The sequence below is a fragment of the Danio rerio genome, chromosome 1, assembly GCF_052040795.2.
Source record: "Danio rerio strain M-AB ecotype USA chromosome 1, GRCz13ab, whole genome shotgun sequence".
NCBI classification, from domain to species: Eukaryota; Metazoa; Chordata; class Actinopteri; order Cypriniformes; family Danionidae; genus Danio; species Danio rerio.
The window spans coordinates 25498952-25517400 of record NC_141021.1 but is presented as its reverse complement, the minus strand read 5'-3'; the positions used below and the strand labels follow the sequence as shown (position 1 = coordinate 25517400).

The window sequence follows — 18449 nt, the reverse complement described above, 5'->3', positions numbered from 1 at the left end:
GTGTGCTTGCTTAAATGCAATCTTGGACATTGAGGATACCATATAAACATGTTAGAGGGCCATTTTACTTGCTTCCGTCTTGCCTCCCGGAGATCCCTTCCTCTCAAAGGAGTTTGATAATGATAGAGACTTGCTTCTGTTTCGACAGTGTGTCAGAAAGAGCTAATCTGTACTGTAATGTCATGCAAAGAAAGTCCTACATAGCCAGATATAAGACTTGAATAGTATTGACCTTAAAAATGATTTAAAAATAGTTTAAAATGTTTTTTATTCCAGACAAACTAAAAGAAATAAGACTTTCTACAGAATAAACTAAATATTATATGAAGTATTATAAAAATGTCTTGTTAGACATAACTTGGAAAATATTTGAAAAAGGCTAATAATTTTGCCTTCAACAGTATCTAGTCTGCAGTCTCGAATATGCTTTGTAATCAAATAGTCGTAACAATTTTATTTAGCTCATGTTGCTTCCAGTGAAGGGCCATATTGTGCAAATGAATCTATGTTACTACATTATAATCAGATGCTTAGCGTATTCATCTAAACCCCTCTCTCAGCAGCATGAGTGTTTGGATATTTGTTATAAGTGTGTTGCAGCAAAGTTATTCCAACTTTTTAATTCTATTCAAAGAATAAAAAAGAACTTTGTTGTGTATCACACCATATGGTGATGACCCTAATGACAAAGGTTTGTAAATTGTATTGGTCACATATTTGCTTTGGATGTTTGTTTTTTTTTTTAATCGGGATTGGTATCGGTCTTGGAGTAAACAATTTCACAACCCTTTTTAAACATGTTTGTACAACAATGTATCGTTATTTGTTTTTAACCTTTTAGCAAAAAAAATCTTAAAAATCAACAATTTTAAAGTATACATTGAATTACTGCTTGTTTAGACTAGATTGTATGATTTTTGGCATGGAATTTTGGTATTTGTTTGTTTAATCTTTGTGGATAGATACTCAAGTTTTATTTTAGTCTAAAACATTACAGTCTGAAATGTGGAATGTATTAAAATTAAATTAAGCAAATTTCGAATTCTAAAAGATGGTCTTTCATGTCAATCAACAGCCGGGGTTCTCAACCTTTTTTACTGTGGGGCCCACTTCTTTCTCCAATCAAATTTTGAAGGCCCACCTGTCTGACATTTTCTCTAAAATGTTTGTATGAAATGCTCATTTACACCTTTATTATATTATATTATATTATATTATATTATATTATATTATATTATATTATATTATATTATATTATATTATATTATATTATATTATATTATATTATATTATATTGTTATATTATATTATATTATATTATATTATAATAAAAAATATATATTTTACATTTAATTTGGACAACTATGCAGATATATTAAATAGTTCACACAAAAATACACAGAGACTTTTACTTTCACTTCACACATTTTTTTTTAAATGAACAGACTTGCGTGTTCTAGTTGCAGACGTGATCATGAGGCTGTTTTTGCACCGAGTTTGAGGTAATCAACCAGAGAACAGAAGAAAGTGCATTACTTCGATCATTTTAATATAGTGTATTATAAGGCAATCCAAAAATGATAATATAATATTAAGAGTTATTTTTGATCTCGCAGCCCACTTGCAGGATCGCTGTGGCCAACCGGTTGAGAATCCCGGATATACAATGCTTACTACTTAACTCTATATTTAAATATTTTCACTGACAACCTTTTTGTTTATTCATTTATTTATTTTATTTTTTTACCTTGTACTAATTCTCCGTCTCTTATCAAAATCCACTCTCTGTCTTGTCAGATCATTTAATTGCCGTTTCATGTTTTTTATAGTAATAAGTGAGACGATAAACAAACAAAATCAGCCCTGATAACATGATGCTAAACCTAATGTTTGGGTAAATTCGAAAATGTTATTGAAATGATAATGTTGTTTGTTCGTATAAAACTGTGAACTGAGTGTAAAGTGTCTTTTATTTCTCTTGACAGGAGTGGCAGAACTCCATCCAGAAGAACGCAGGTTTGGCCTTCATTGAGCTGGTGAACGAGGGCAGGTAATTATCTAATCCCGTCCTCAGAGCGTTTGTTAGCAGCCTCTTCATTATCTCCCAGCCTGCGACAACAAGTCGCGTGTGTACGAACAGATCCTGTTTGTGAGGAAATCAATGTAATGTGGAAAGGGGATCAACAGGGTGACCTGGAGTTCAAGGCGTCTGTCAATAACTTGCCTTCCCATGTGTTTCTGAGAGGGCAGCAGAGCCTTAGTTTCTTGCCCACCTCTTGGGAAATCTTTCCCGTATCTTGCCATTTTCAGATGGGTTTATGTCTCATCTGTTGGACTCTTTTACTCAGACTCCCTTTGGGATAGAAGGGTCTGTCTTCAATTTTAAGCCCTTAGATCTTTCAGATGGCTCTCATTTCAGTGTTAGCAATGGAAATTCATGTTAATGAATGCTGCTGTGCTGATGAGCGCTTCAGAAATGCTAATGAATGCAGTGATGCACTGAGGCTCCTTCACCTTCACTGCTGGTCATTTTTACAGCTCTGTTACAAACCTACGCTTTTCTTTTGGAAAGTAGAGTCAGGGTTGAAACAACTTCTGATTAGAAGTCTGCATTCCGATTAAAATGTGGTATAGGTCGGTAATTCTGGTGTAATTTGAACTGGAGCGGGTGCTCTCACAATTTCCCGTTCCTGAGTCTCGACATTATTTCGGAACAGCATATCTGTGATTTCCTCTTTCTTATTGAGCTTCGGTACAGGTAGTACTCACAACTATTACACATGATGAACACGTGACCACTCCTTTCTGCATGTGCGCATCATCTGCAAAACGGTCCTCTGAGTGGGCTTTACCAAAATAAAGCAAACTGAAGATGCGCTGTACTTCAAAGAGGATTGCTTGCATTACAAAACGGTTGGTCTGATGTATGGGAGTCTTTTTCATTCGTCATATATATGCAAATGGAAAAAAAAACCTTTGCACAATTTCATTATACCTCAAAGTTTTACCCTTTAACATTTTGTAAACCAGATTTAAATTTAGCGAGAACGGTCGGGTCAGGTAGAAAATTGTTCTAAGCTGGCTGTGGGTGAACAAAGTCTGAATATACAGTGGGAAAGGTCAGGTCTGGAAGAAAACCTCACAGGAGTGGGCAGGAACAAACAGTCCCGCGCAGACCTCTACTTCTTACAGACCAGCATCAGTCAGTGAAAAATTAGTGTAAACCTGTTGGTAAAAGAACACATCGAATACAGTTTGACATTATAATGCTTGCCTACAGTTAGTTTAAAACAATTCTGAATTAAACACAGTGCTTTCAATGTCAAGTTGATTTAATTGCTGTTTCATTTCAACCAACATACAGAGACAGAAATGAAGACAAAAGGACTATAGGATGGAGGGTCATTAAAGATTATTGAGTGCAACATGGCCACAGAGCATCTCTTAAAGCCCTTTAAAATATCTGATAATTAGATTTTTTATTGCAATATTTTTTCAGGTTATTGTAAAAATGTATATTTCTTTAACTTTTTTATTGTAAATAAGAAAACAACAACAAAAATAACACTGCATAGATTGTTTATCCAAATCTGACAAATCAGTTGGGCATTTACTATACTCTCCAGTTGATGCTGTTAAGTGAACCTAGAGCTGAAGATAAATAGTTATTCTGGGAGACAAGAAAGGGAAATGACAATAGCCAAGTTATCGTTAAGAATCAAAATCTTTACTGAGTTTTTCAGCCATTTGTGGTGTTTTAAAGTCTAATAAAAAAAAAATAAATAAATAAAGTTTTCATTTATTTAATTAGAACAAAAAAAGGTCTGTTGCCTGTTTATTTGAGTAGGATCATAACTTAAGATTGTATTGTGTAAGATGTAGGATCATACATAAATGATTTGATAAAAATGGTGATAAAATAATGTTTTTTAAAGTTAGGTATATCATAATTAATAATGTGGCAGCAACAATATCTAATTTTTTCCCAGTATTTTGCAGCCCTTACGTAAACTTTTTGCTCGTAGCTGTACTGTGCATTTACACTGTGGTCATATTCATCTATGTAAACACAAGAAAACACATTATACCAAATTAGCCTTATACCAGACACTGTAAAAAGCTAATTCCCAGCAATTTCAGACAGGGTGTTCGAGTGTCATCGAGTGACAGAATGTTGTAGGACTACTATACAGGAGTTTTTATTAGGGATTACAGATAGCGGAATTTAGCGGTTTTTATTTTTTATTTTATTATTATTATTTTTTAAAGCATCTCGGTAAAACATGAACACCATTATGAATATATTAAAACATATGATTGTTTGTTATAATAATTCATAATATTAACAAGAAATACTCATTTGTGCATCTCCTGACTACCGGGTGCAGCGTAGCTTGTGTATTCTGGGAAATTTTCTTACTTTTCGATTGTGGTCCTGAAAAATCTCTCTTTCTAGCAGTATCTTGTCCTTCCCCTTAGCCCTACGCCTTCCATCTACAAAAAAAAAGGAACACCCCTACTCCTTCATGTAAACGCGCAAAACAAGAGGTAGGGGTAAGGGAAAGGGGAAGGGATCAGGGGTAGAATTAGGATTGGGCCTTTAAATCAGTCATTCAAAAATGTTTTGGTATGTCCATCTTTTAAAATAATTTTTGATAACTGTATTGTAATTATGACAATTTTAAACTGTTGCATAATCGTAATCTTAATTATGATTTTTTTCCATAACTGAGCAGCCCTAGGAGACGGTAATTTGCGATGAATTTGCAAATGTCTATAGAGTAATATAATTTAAAAAAGCACAACCACCTACCTATTACCATAGTACAATCATCATATTTTCCTTTAGACTTCCATCATGACATAAGTAAAAACAGATAGAGAAGAACAGGAAAGCGAAAGGGCTCCAGACTGAAGGGCAGTCACAGAGAGCGGCCTGTGTTATTGATGGCAGTCAGGGTGAGAGGGGTGGGAGAGGGTCACTGCGAGTCCCTGGCACGTCCGCTCCCCCGCTGCCCACCGCTGACACACCGGGCTCCAGTTTCAGCCCTCCACCCTCCGCCTGTTATTCTTCCACTTTGCAGAGGCCTGAGCCTCCTGACCCGCTGAGAGACTCCTCTCTGTCCCTGGAGGCAATGTTTTATTAGGCCACGGCTTGTGTTGTTCACAAGTCTGCCCGGGGTGTAAATATGCTGTTTGGAGATCAGGTTCCTCCCCCGTCTGTGCCAAACCAGGGCAACATGGACAGATAAAGCACTGCTGATTTACAAACAAGACAGTGAGATGGACAGAACAGCTTCAGCCTTTAATGAGGCTTGACAAACAGTAGCAGTAAGAGCAGGATACGTCTGATCTCCCATCAGCCCCTGTAATCATCAGATGCCCCGTGATAAGAAGCTGCGTTTGTGTATGTGTGTGCGCGTTTGTGTGTGTTTATCTAAGGATGGCTGTTCTTACATATGTAGAAACATGAGCTGGGGTGAAACTGACCCCCGCACCCTCTGCATGCGTGTCTTGTTAGATGTGTATCGTTTACAAATCAATTGCTGGTTGTTTTAGCGGGGGTGCTTTTAGATGCCGTGCTATATAGGATTTTCTGCTTCTTTTACACGCCGTGGTTAAGTTAGTTTAGCATTCAGTTGACACTTTCATGGCTTAACAACTGTGTTATTAAATCAGTGAAATTGATTTCACAGAGAAAAAGTTGAGAAATGGGTAAGATATTCTCAGTTTTGACGGGATAGATCAGTTTCCACTCACATGTTGGAAGTCCAGTGTTGTCTGATTTTTATCACTATTATTAATAGCATGTTTGTGATGTAGGGCTGGGCCGATAAAATTATATCGATATTTATTGACCAAACACCATTGTCAAAAAAGGTTAGGGATGTAACGATTCACTTGACTCACGATTCGATTAGATTCACGATACTAATCTCACGATTTTTGATTTAGTCACGATTTTGAACAAAATTATTTAAAACAAATTTAAGATGAAGAGCCCTTTCATTTTTTTCTTAAATGCTGCACTTCTTGCAAAATAAATTTTCTGCCATAACTAAATTGCTATTTAAAAAACTAATTCCAGAAAAAAAAATACTTTCTTAAGAACTAAAACAGTGACTGTGCTGTGATTTTTACATTTTTTTAAAAGATATCTCTGTTTTCTGGTATGAGCTGAGATCTTTGCACATTTACAATGTTGCTTACTGATGAGAAAACTCTTTCACTGGGGACTGAGATGGCTGGTGTGGAGAGGAAAGCCTTTACTAAATCAGAGAGCAGTGTGTACAGAGGTGGTCATTAGGCCCTCTGGCCACTGGCATAAAAAAAGGGATTTTAAAATTACTAATTATAAAGTAGAATAGAGACAGGAGTTGAACATGATTATGAAGGTGAATAATTAATATTACTTTTATAATTAATTATTATATGTGCCATTGTGATACACTTAAAAAGAGGTAATATTTTTTTTTTAATATTCAATAATTATAAGCAAATTAATAAAATATGCATAAACTAATTTGAAAAGGAGAGGGTAAAATAATACCTTGTTCTGTAACAGAACAACTTTCTCTTTCAGTCTGAAACCCATCTTCACACTTTTGCTATTAAAATACAAATGCACCGTGTTTTTTTGCGTTTAGACATCTGTGACAGTAGTTTTTCACCTTGCTGATGGTTTATATGCATTATATTTGTTCTTCTTTTAGTGTATGTAAACATCTTTTTGCAGTATTTGTACACAGTTTGGTGCTCTTTACTGCTGTCATTTTACTCTGCTGCCCTGCCTCTTGCTCGCCGGTTATATGCATGTAATGCGATAACCACAGCACCCCCTCTGTTCAAAACGTATATTGTGATTCATTCAACATTTCTACTGGTTTGAATCGTCACATATTTGATATATATTTTACGCTGTAAATCGTTGCATCCCTAATAACGATTAAGTTTGTTATGAATTTTCGGTTTGAAGCACTGAAGATTCATTAAAATGTAGTTGCACATGCCTTGGAAGCAATGGCGATAAGCTTAGGGTTATTTACAATTAAGGCACACGGCTTAGTGATGCACTAGCATTTTCCAGGCGCACATAGTTGAAAACATTTTAGAATTCCGCGTTCTCATCGCGATTCATGCTAGTTGAACTAACCAATCTGCTTCACACTTTATATGGAATATATACATTTCTGTAATAATGGCAGACTCAGACAAACACAGAGCACCCAAACACTGCAGTGCTTTTTCATTCTCTTAATAAATATGAACTAGTATCCTAACTGTAGAAATGGTTTGTTTGTTTGTCATTTGAGAAAATGATTGATGGTTGCCTAGTTATGAATGATGCCAGAGGAGCGCGAACACATAGCACATTGAAAATGATCAAGGAAACCGAATCCACACAATCAGGCTTTTTACATGCTTTTAGATGCAACATGAGAATGGACTCTGGTTGGGTTTTGCCACCTTAGGTCAGAATAACAACACTCAAAAGTAAGTGTCATGACGAGGAGCAGTCAAGAGGTTGTAAAATAAAAATAAAAAAGTTGTCAGAGTAACTTTTTGGTTTCTTTTCTTGTGCATCTCAGCCGTTAGCACCCCACCTAAAAGATTAGAAGCATAGGGGGTAATATAGTCATTCAACTTCACAATTTGTAATGTTCGATATGTATTTAAATAATGATGGCTGATTCCTTTACGTCAAAGCTCAGATTTGATTATCATAATTTGTTTTGTCAATCGAGATTGTAGTTTACTGTCTTATTTTGTAGACCTCTTTCAGATGTTGATCTACCTTAAAGTTTTCATTGATTGTTAAGTGTTTACACTTTATCATTGCACAGACTTTGTAACATGTTATTTACTCAGTTATGCACTTAAGTTTAAGCATTTATGTTTATTTTATTATTATTTATTATTATATTATTATTTGGTTTGATTAATATTTAATTAAGAGGCTTGATTTTTTTTTTTTGTTTTTTGTTTTTGACTATTAAAACTATTTGCCTTAGTAATGTTGGTAAATTAAAATAAAATTGTTAAATACAAAATGCTAATATTCCTAAATGGATTATAAAGAAGCTATTAAATAATTATCAATAACAAACGATATTAAACATTGTATCATGCTTTTTTTCCCTATCGCCCAGCCCTTTTATTTCATCTGAAATTGGATGTTTGTTATCTTTAGCATATGTTTGTATACTGAATATTTAAATGCTTCATTTTGTTGCAGTGTTTAGCTATTTATAGTTTATAGTTTAGCTATTTATAGTTTTGTTATAATATAAAAATAGGTATCATCTAATTGATAAATGTGTAATTTGTTTTCCGAAATTATGTTGTATATTCAGTTAAAAGCTTTCTCATTATTGAAAATAATTTAGGCAGAATAATGTAACGTTGGGTATGTGTCTATCTCTTAATAATCTTCAATGTGTTTTTGATATGCAGGCTGCTGAGCCACACCATGAAGGACCATCTGGTGCGTGTAGCTAATGAGGCCGAGTTCATTCTGAGCCGCCAGAGAGCAGAGGACATCCAAAAGCATGCCGAGTTTGAGGTGAGCACAATCTCATACTTGAACACACACACACACACTCACCGTCAGTCTACATGACTTCTAGTCTGCATTCAATGACACTCATAAAACTCTTTAAAGTTTGTAGTATAGTTAAAGACCCAATGAATAGAATTAATAGACACACTACTAATTACTCTCACAAATGATCTCTAAAATCAGAACGACCTAAAATGAGAATAGTAACACTTTCTTCTGACTAGTAATTAGCAAATCATGGTTAACAGCTATGGCATAAAGCTGTGGTTCTCAAACTGTTTGCGGGCTTCCTTCTAGTGGTAAGCGAAGTAATACTTTTAACCCCTTGATGTGAGCGATTACACTGATGTGATCAACACCGGCTTTTCCCTGAAGCGTACAATTACATCGGTGTGCTTGAAATATTTACTTTTGTTCATTGCGTCATCAAATGCTAAAAATCAACCAGCTTTAGCGAGCCAGAGAAAGAGACGTGCGGCTAGGGTGCTTGCGAAGCATGATACATGCTAGAGAAGCGCTTTTGCAGACCAGTGCTGTTGTGTTGGCATTTCTGTTACTGCTTACTCAGAAATTTCCCCATGCTGCATTGATGGTAAAATAATTATCACAAATGTGTTAAAGTGTGTTCGAAGTTGTGTAAAATAATGCATGTTGTTGATATATAAAGCTATTTGTTTTGTAAAGTAGCGTGCCTTTCGATTAATTTGTTATCTCAAATTTAGGCTAATTCATCTGGATATGATTCAAATGTCATGGGACACAAAACATAGACTCAAGCAACTCTGCCATGCATGAAGCTTAGATAAGATCTTAAATCACGACAATTCCACACATATGAATGGTTAAATCATGTATGAACTGGTCAAGCAGTGTATTTCTGCATATAATCACTCACTTTTCTGACGCACTCTAAATGATGCGCAGTAAGCAGATCTAATTTCTTATTTAAATATGTAATTCCAAATTATTTACTTTAAAATACAGTATAATGTTTAGATTTCAAAGATGTAAAAAATATGTTGTGTACCTGCAACATATTTCAAAATTTATCAAAAATGGTTTATATATGAATATGATGACATATAGACTATATGAGGTCCAAGCAACAATTCCAGGTTTTAATGAATAGATTAGTATTTGGGCGTCGCAGTGGCGCTGGAGGTAGTGCTGTCGCCTCACAGCAAGAAGGTTGCTGGTTTGAGCCTCGGCTGGGTCAGTTGGCGTTTCTGTGTGAAGTTTGCATGTTCTTGCTGCGTTCACGTGGTTTTCCTCCGGGTGCTCCGTTTTCCAACACAGTCCAAAGACATGCGGTACAGGTGAATTGGGTAGGCTAAATTTTCCATAGTGTATGATTGTGTGTGTGAATAGGTGTGGGGATGTTTCCCAGAGATGGTTTGCGGCTGTAAGGGCATCCGCTGCTTAAAAACATGCTGGTTAAGTTAGCGATTTATTTTCTGTGGCAACCCCGGATTAATAAAGGGACTAAGGCGAAAAGAAAATGAATGAATGAAAGATTACTATTTGTTAATGCTTTACATTTAAGTACAGCAGTTAAGAACAGTAGCCTACCATTTTAATTAACTTTTAAAAGCACATTTTTAACGTTGACCTTTTTATTTTTACATAAAAGCACAGTACAGTGTTAATGTTCAAACTATTTATAATGTTTAAAGTGGCTTACCATAATAAATATTCTTTATAATAGGAATTATTTTTACCTTGTCATTATGGTGGTACTTGGACAGTTTTATTTTGAGGTGGTACTTGATGAAAAAGGTTTGAGAACCACTGGCAAAAACTATTGGTTATGAGCACTACTATACCACATTTAAAATATAATAAAATATAAGTAATTCCTTTAATGACAAAGCTAATTCGTCAGCATTCGTCACTCGATGTTACACAATCCTTCGAAAAGCATTCTAAAATGCTCAAAAAATTAGTTAAAAAGAGTTTCATTTAAAGAAGAATTATTTTGTAACCAAGTACTCTTTACTTTAAGAAGTCTTTATTGTCAGTTTAAATTATCCATGGTGAATAAAAATACTAATTAACTTACTGAACTCAAAAGCTGTGTAATTTTGGGTGTAGTAGTTTTTTTGACCATTATCGTAAGTTATTTTGTTAGACAAGCTCCAGATTTGGCTTTAGTACTGACCAATCTAATGTATATGCACAAATATAATATTGTGTAGCTTCCTATTAAAAATATGAATTTAAAAGATTTGTGAGGGATGTACTTACAGTATATACAGTAGAAGTCAGAATTATTAGGCCACTAAATTATAAGCCCCCCCTGTTCATTTTCCCCTCAATTTCTGTTTATTGGAGAGAAGACATTTTTCAACACATTTTTAAACATAGTAGTTTTAATAACTCTTCTCTAATAACTGATTTATTTTATCTTTGCTATGATGACAGTAAATAATATTTGACTAGATATTTTTTCAACACACTTCTATACAGCTTAAAGTGACCTTTAAAGGCTTAACTGGATTAATTAGGTTAACTAGGCAGGTTAGGGTAATTAGGCAAATCATTGTACATCAGTGGTTTGTTCTGTCAACTATCGAAAAAATATAGCTTAAAGGGGCTAATAATTGTGACCTCAAAATGGTGTTTAAAAAATTATTAACTGCTTTTGATCTAGTCAAAATAAAACAAATAAGACTTTCTCCAGAAGAAAAAATATTATCAGATATACTGTGAACATTTCCTTGCTCTGTTAAACATTATTTGGGAAATATTTACAAAAGAAACAAAATTCAAAGAGGGGTGAATAATTCTGACTTCAACTGTATGCTTTGCACTGTATATAATGAAATCCCCTTGATGGCATCGACAGAAAAAAGCAAATCAAAACACAAGTCATTTCATGGGATCTTGAGGAGTTCTGCTACAGCTGAATGAAGCAATAGCTAAATATTCTTGACATATTGTACAAACAAGCCACTTTCACTTTATGCAGATGTGTTCCGTTTCAGACCTGATTTACAATTTCAAAAAAGAAAAAAAAGTGGTTGTAAGATTTAATGAAATTGTTAAGCCCCTGTGAGGATATTAAAAAAGAGACAGTTTTGTCTGTCGGAACTGAGAGGCTGCCAACGTGACGGAGAACAAATGTTTTTTTTTTCAAACACAACTTATATGCAGGTTTCAAGCTTTGGCTAGAGAGATTACGTTTGGCATGTATCTTACCAAAACATAGCTGCACAGTTGATTTATTCCTTATAGCGCAGCCATGGGGCATTCCTGCACTGCTGCCCCGCCAAACGCACACACATCGCCTCTTTTATCGCTGCAGTCTTTCTTTCTCATTCCTTCCATCATTCTCCATTTCTGTCTACCTGCTTATTTTTTCCCTTCACGATTCCCCTCGGACTCATGTTCTGCCTGTTATGCTCCCTTTGTGGGAGAATTTCAGCAGTGACAGGAATACAGCACCTTTCTCTGGATCCCCATCCATCCCTCCCTCTGCTAGTGTCTGGCACTGGTGCAGGATGTGACAGTGTAGAGGGGGAGTGGGATCTGCTCTGCTCTGTTCAACATCTCCCACCCTCCTGTTGTAAAATGATGTGCTTTCAGAGAGGTTCAAGGCAGGGTCTCTGAACTGAGACTATGCGAGGAAAACATTTGAAGGACAGGATTAAAAGGAAATGTTAAATCAGAGAAAGAAATTGTGTATTGAGCGATTTTGCAGTGGTCTGTATATGATTGGAGTCTTGCACTTATTTTAGTTGTTTGCAGCCAATGGCTTGTTGTTTTCAGGAAGCAAATGAGTTCTGAGTCTCTAACTTGATCGGTCTGAGTAAAAAAGGCTAATTTCAAAATATAGCAGATCATACAGTTGAATTATTAGCCTTTTATATTTTAGTTATTGTATATATTTTTTTCCACAATTTCTCTTTAATAGAGATTTTTTTCAACACATTTCTAAAAATAATAGATTTAAAAACTAATTTCTTGCACAGTAACTGATTACTGTTATCTTTGCCATGATGACAGGAAATGATATTTTACTAGACATTATTTAATCTTGTAGTATAGGTTGTCCGCAGTCTTAAAATGTCTTAAATCTCAGAAACAGCTTTAAAAAGGCTTCAATTTACTGTCATTTTGTGTTGTAGGTCTTAAATATTTTTAAACAGGTCTTAATTTTCCTATGTTCATGTATAGCTAAATCTGGCCAACACCTATGTAATCACCAACAATCCATCTGAATAAAACTTTTAATTAAAAACACCACAATGGTTTAATTATTTTCCTTGCAATAAGATTGTTTATGTATTTACTGCTGTGGACACTGACTTGGACAGGCTGTTGTGTGCATACATTTAGTTTATCATAGTTTTAAAACTTTTAAAACATCACCAAACATAATGACAAACAAGACACTTTTTGGTTACACTGTATTTTAGGGTAGGATATTAGTTTAATAAATGAGTAATATTTGTTAATTACATGTACTTACTGTATGGTTGTGGTTAGAGTGTGGTGGGTAGCTTTAGGGTTAGTGAGATGTAACTGTGCATAATTCATTGTAATTATAGTAAGTGCATCAAACGTTACTGTGTCACCTTATATTACTAACCTTATAATACTTTTATCATATATATATATATATATATATATATATATATATATATATATATATATATATATATATATATGTGTGTGTGTGTGTGTGTGTGTGTGTGTATATATATATATATATATATATATATATATATATATATATATATATATATATATGTGTGTGTGTGTGTGTGTGTATGTATGTGTGTATATGTATGTGTGTGCGTGTGTGTATGTGTATGTATATCGCTATATATAATTTTTTAAAAACTATTTTTGGGACAAAATTATTAGCCCCTTTAAGCTAATTTTGTTTCGATATTCTACAGAACAAACCATCATTATAGAATAACTTGCCTAATTACCCTAACCTGCCTAGTTAACCTTATTAACCTAGTTAAGCCTTTAAAAGTCACTTTAAGCTGTACAGAAGTGTCTTGAAAAATATCAAGTAAAATATCATTTACTGTCATCATGGCAAAGATAAAATAAATCAGTTGTTAGAAATAAGTTTTTAAAACTAGTATGCTTAGAAATGTGCTGAAACAATCTTCCCTCCATTAAACAGCAATTGCGGAAAAAAATAAACAGGGGCACTAATAATTCAGGGGGGCTAATAATTCTGACTTCAACTGTATACATAATTATTATTATTTATTATTATTTATTTTTTTAAACAATGAATGTAGTTAGAAAGATACTGACCTAACATTTATAAAAGATTAATGGTTAAAAAGTTCCTGGTATATGATACAAATTATTTACTTTTAATATATTTTTAAAAACTTTAAAAAACGATTATTTAAACAAATCCTCATGCTGTTATTCATACCTTATTTTGATGTAATGTAAACAATGTCACACTTAGTGTCCCAATGTTTAGTGAACTATGGTCCTTATAGCCCTTACCAGTTCCTGAGTTTGTGTGCATGCCCTACTGATTCATGACTTTAGGAGCTAGGTAGATGATTGAGTCGCACCCTAAGACAATTGATTTCATTTTAAACAACCTTTTTTATCATCATTTTAGATTTAGATATAGATCATTTACCATACAAAAAAGTTTGAGGTAATATGCTTATTGTAACAGCAATATAATTATAAAATATGATCATAATTTAAATCAATTAGTTTCTATATTTACATTTTATAATGTAACTCAAGTTTTAGTAAAGCTGATTTTAAGCAGACATTACTCTAGTCATCAGTGTCATGTAAACCTTTAAAAATCATTCTAATGTGTTAATTTAAGGTGACTAAAAGGGTTATTTTTTTGTGTTAGTGAATAATATATGCTGCACATATACCATGTGTTTGTATGGTTGTGCTGATTTAATGACATAGTCATTCCAGCAGTAACGCTGAGTTCCTGTAGCTATGTAGCCCCATATGTAGCTATGTAGCCCCATAGAAAAGACAAGAGCTTGCAGTATTGGCTGAATATATCCTGGTTGAACAAGCTTCTTTACCTCACAGTGACATTTACAGGGAACCTCGGAACACCCTTCTCCATCATTTGCGCTGCCCCAAATTCCCAGGATTGGCCAAATTCTCCCAGACGCTCAGTGGAAGACGGCCGCACTCCTGGGATGTGCTTAGCTTTCCCTTTTCACTCTAATTGGCCCCTCTGGTCTGATTCTTTCTGCTTTTCCAGCCTCACTCACAGCACGGCGGAGAATGTATTATTTTCACAAATAGCACTCTATATTCTGCTAAATGAGGAACAATTCTTAAATTATCAAAATGAGGAATATTTGTTGGATATTTTGTAAAAAAAATCTAACAAAAATGTTAGATTAAACATATATAGATATTGAAAAATTGTGGTTCAATAAATCATTATTAAAAGTTATAAATTAAGACATCAACATTATATCTCATTTGTGGGCATCAATGAGTCTCTTTGTGTTCTCGACTCCTGGAGCTTCCTGGACACTTGGGATTTCTGCAACCCCCACCTGTGTACAACGGGCCCTCATACTGTACCACCCTTATGGAGTCTGTTTCTGACCAGTTGTGCAGGCACATGCATGTTTGTGACCTGCTGGAGGTCATTTTGCTGGGCTCTGTCAGTACTCCTCCTGTTCCTCCTTGCACAAAGGCGGAGGTAGCGATCATGCTGCTGGGTTGTTGGCCTCCACTATTTCTCCTGATGTACTGACCTGTCTCCTGGTAGCATCTCAGTGCTCTGTACACTAAGCTGACAGACACAGGAAACCTTCTTGCCACAGCTTACATGAATTTGCCATCCTGGATGAGCTGCACTATCTGAGCCACTTGTTTGGGTTGTAGACTTGGTCTCATGCTACCACTAATAAATGAAAGCACAGCCAGCATTCAAAAATTACAAAAACATCGGCGAGAAAGCATAGGAACTGAGAGGTGATGCGTGCATGTACAGCAGTAAGTAAATATCTGTGAGAAACAAATACAGGATTACTTAAATAACAAAACGTTAGCAATGTCTCAGAGGATTATACGATATTGTGGAGTGCCAAGTTGTTGAAAAGCAGTATTTGCTTCGCCTTACTTCACCACAGCTACACAGTCTGTTCTAGTCACGATAGCACAAAGCAGATCATACTTGTGAGTCAGCACAAACCACTAAACATATTGAATCAATTTTGAGCTCTGCACTGATTTCTGTATTTTAAAGTGACACGGAGGTGGTCAGGAGCAGTGTTGGAGAAAGTGACTTTTGAAAGTAGTGCATTACAATATTGAGTTACTCCCCCCAAAAAGTAACTAATTACATTACTTAGTTACTTTTTTATTGAAAGTAATGCGTTACATTACTTTTAAGTTACTTTTGGTTTACTTTTCCTTACCTGGCTGAGGTATGATTTCTTTCAGAACTCACAGGTGTTTTTTTCCCCACCATTTTTATAGAGAAGCTCTGCATTTAACAGCCACCTATATAAACTACACCTTCATTTTCCTTTACTAAATGTAGGATAAAATAATATTTTTTGAGCCCAGACATGCTGTATATACAGATTAATGACAGCATGTAATGTGTTTGCTCCTTTTGAATGTTTTGTGTTATTAGTTAGGTAAATTCGCTGTCTATTGAGATAAAGATTGCAATTAAGCATAAGAGTCTTAATATAAAATCATTTTTATTGAGGCAAAAAAATTATTTTAAACCTTCAAACTGTTTAATAATAAGACAAACAGTAAGATAAAAAAAAATCCATAAATCAAAATAAATCTTTGTGCATTATACATTGAATACATTACTTCACGTAGTCTTAACAAATGTGTAAATCGGTTTACAAAAAATAAAAAATCGTACCATATCAAAAAACCAATAGTCGCTTCTTCAGTAGACAGTGGCTGCATCTCCTCAAGAATAAAAGCAATAACCATTTTGGGGTGCGGCTGTAGTTTTGTTTTGTTTATTTGTTTTCTGGTTTAGATGTTGTTTCTTGCAGTTGTCAAGAGTTTTACTTGCACATATTCTACACTTAATGACAATCCACTTCTTTTCATCGATGAGTTAAAAAACAACAGGAATCCATAGCAAAAATCTAAGTCTCCGGCCTGCCATTGTTTCTGTTCCTAACTGTCTTTAGTGATGACGGGTGATTTGCGAATGAAACGTTTGTTTTAACTTGATCAAAGTAAACCAGTTGAACCAGTTACCTAAATTGAACAGAGTTGTCGTGAAACAGTTTGTGTCTCCAGTAAGTATTAACATACTGGATACCCCGTCTGATTCCAAATAAACTAATATCCTGAATTATTCAGTTACTAGAACAGTACACTTACTTATCTGCTGTGAAAAAAGAGACCTGATGATGATGAGGTTAAGCAAGGTAAAAAGTAACTCGCGTTACATTTTCTAAAAAGTAACAAATAGTATTACTTATTTTTAAAAGTAATGCGTTACTTTAATCGTTACTTTAGAAAAATAATGTTATTATGTAATGTGCGTTACACATAACACGTTACCCCAACACTGCTCAGGAGGAGAAATGGATAGCTGCTCTGGCTCAGCTATGGTGTAAATGAAATATTATTGGTCATTTTAAAACAAGGAGAAGAGATTCTTTATGTCTTGTCCTGGAAATTGCATCAACAAATTGTGTAATTTCTTGGCACTTCAATTTTATTTTATTTTTAATAAAGTTCCAGATCACTTTATTAAAGATAAAAATAAATACAATGAGTAGAATCAGCTTAAATAAAAGATAATGCTGTTTCAATAATATAGCATGAGACATTAATGTTACCACACAGGTGTATGTGAAACATTAGCCACTTCTGGACTGAATGCTTCTGTTTATTTAACCTTTCCATTCTATGCCGATCCAGGAAGTCAACACAGAAATTTTCTTGAGTTAAATTTTTCAATGTGGTCCTGATAACAGAACTATTTAGAATGTTGCATCAAATGCATCAGTCTTTAGCCTGGTAATGTAATTGTAATGTAAATTGTGATATGGATGATGATCAAATCATTTTGTTTTTGGGTCTCCTTTTTTTTCAATTAGTTGAATAACAATAAATAAATACTCTATATAAACAAAGAGCTTCCATATCTTCAGCAAAAAAAAATTATCAGGCATTGGGGTACCCATGTCATAAGCACATACACCAGTCTCGCACGTTTGTCCAACCATGACTAGAATTCCAGGCTAAGAACAGTTTGTAATCGCGCTGCATTATTACAGGCTCATGTACAAAAACAACTGGAACTTTACCTTACTGTTTTTAAAACGGTTTGGCATGATAGTGGAAAAGTGGCTATTTTTTAAGTGTTGCTATTGCTTTGTGTTACAAATAATTTGATACACACTGAATTCTCACAGGTGTTTCAAAATATATGAATGCAAAACTGTTACACAGTCATAGCAGTGGGCTTCCTAGTCTTCAATGCTTGAAATCTCCTTTAATGCTGTTCTCTGTGGAGCAGAGCTATTTGTTCAGACTGTTTCACATGACTTAGCCTGCACTGTCAGGTTTCATTATGCCATATTTTGTCACTCAGAGTCTAAAATCTGAAGCGCTTCATGACGAGAACCATGCATTGTGGCGCTCCAGTGACCCAAACTCCTCTTTAATAAGAGAAACTGCTGTTGAACAGACAGATAGCTGGGGATCTTGGATTGATGTCATGTACAGTCATTTGAAGTGGGGGAAGTAGGACGTTGTTACTGGGTCACAGTTAAATGTGATGGTTATGGATTACACTTTGATAAAATGTGTTTAAGTCTGTGCTTAGATTGCGGGTTCTTCTTTATATAGCCAGTGTGTTGGTGGAAAATCCATGAGCTGTGTAAAAAAAATTTGAATGAAAAACCAAACTGGA

The 18449-nt window shown here is 34.6% G+C and overlaps 1 protein-coding gene across 7 annotated transcripts in view; it reads left to right on the top strand.

Moving 5' to 3' along the window:
• Nucleotides 1-18449, top strand: part of lrba (LPS-responsive vesicle trafficking, beach and anchor containing) — a 410338-nt gene that overhangs the window by 176553 nt on the left and 215336 nt on the right. For all 7 annotated transcript variants that reach the window (XM_087237193.2, XM_087237191.2, XM_087237187.2 and 4 more), the window contains exons 34-35: nucleotides 1986-2050; nucleotides 8455-8563. In XM_087237193.2, coding sequence (XP_087093319.1) covers nucleotides 1986-2050; nucleotides 8455-8563 — 174 coding nt within the window. The remainder of the gene's footprint in view (nucleotides 1-1985; nucleotides 2051-8454; nucleotides 8564-18449) is intronic.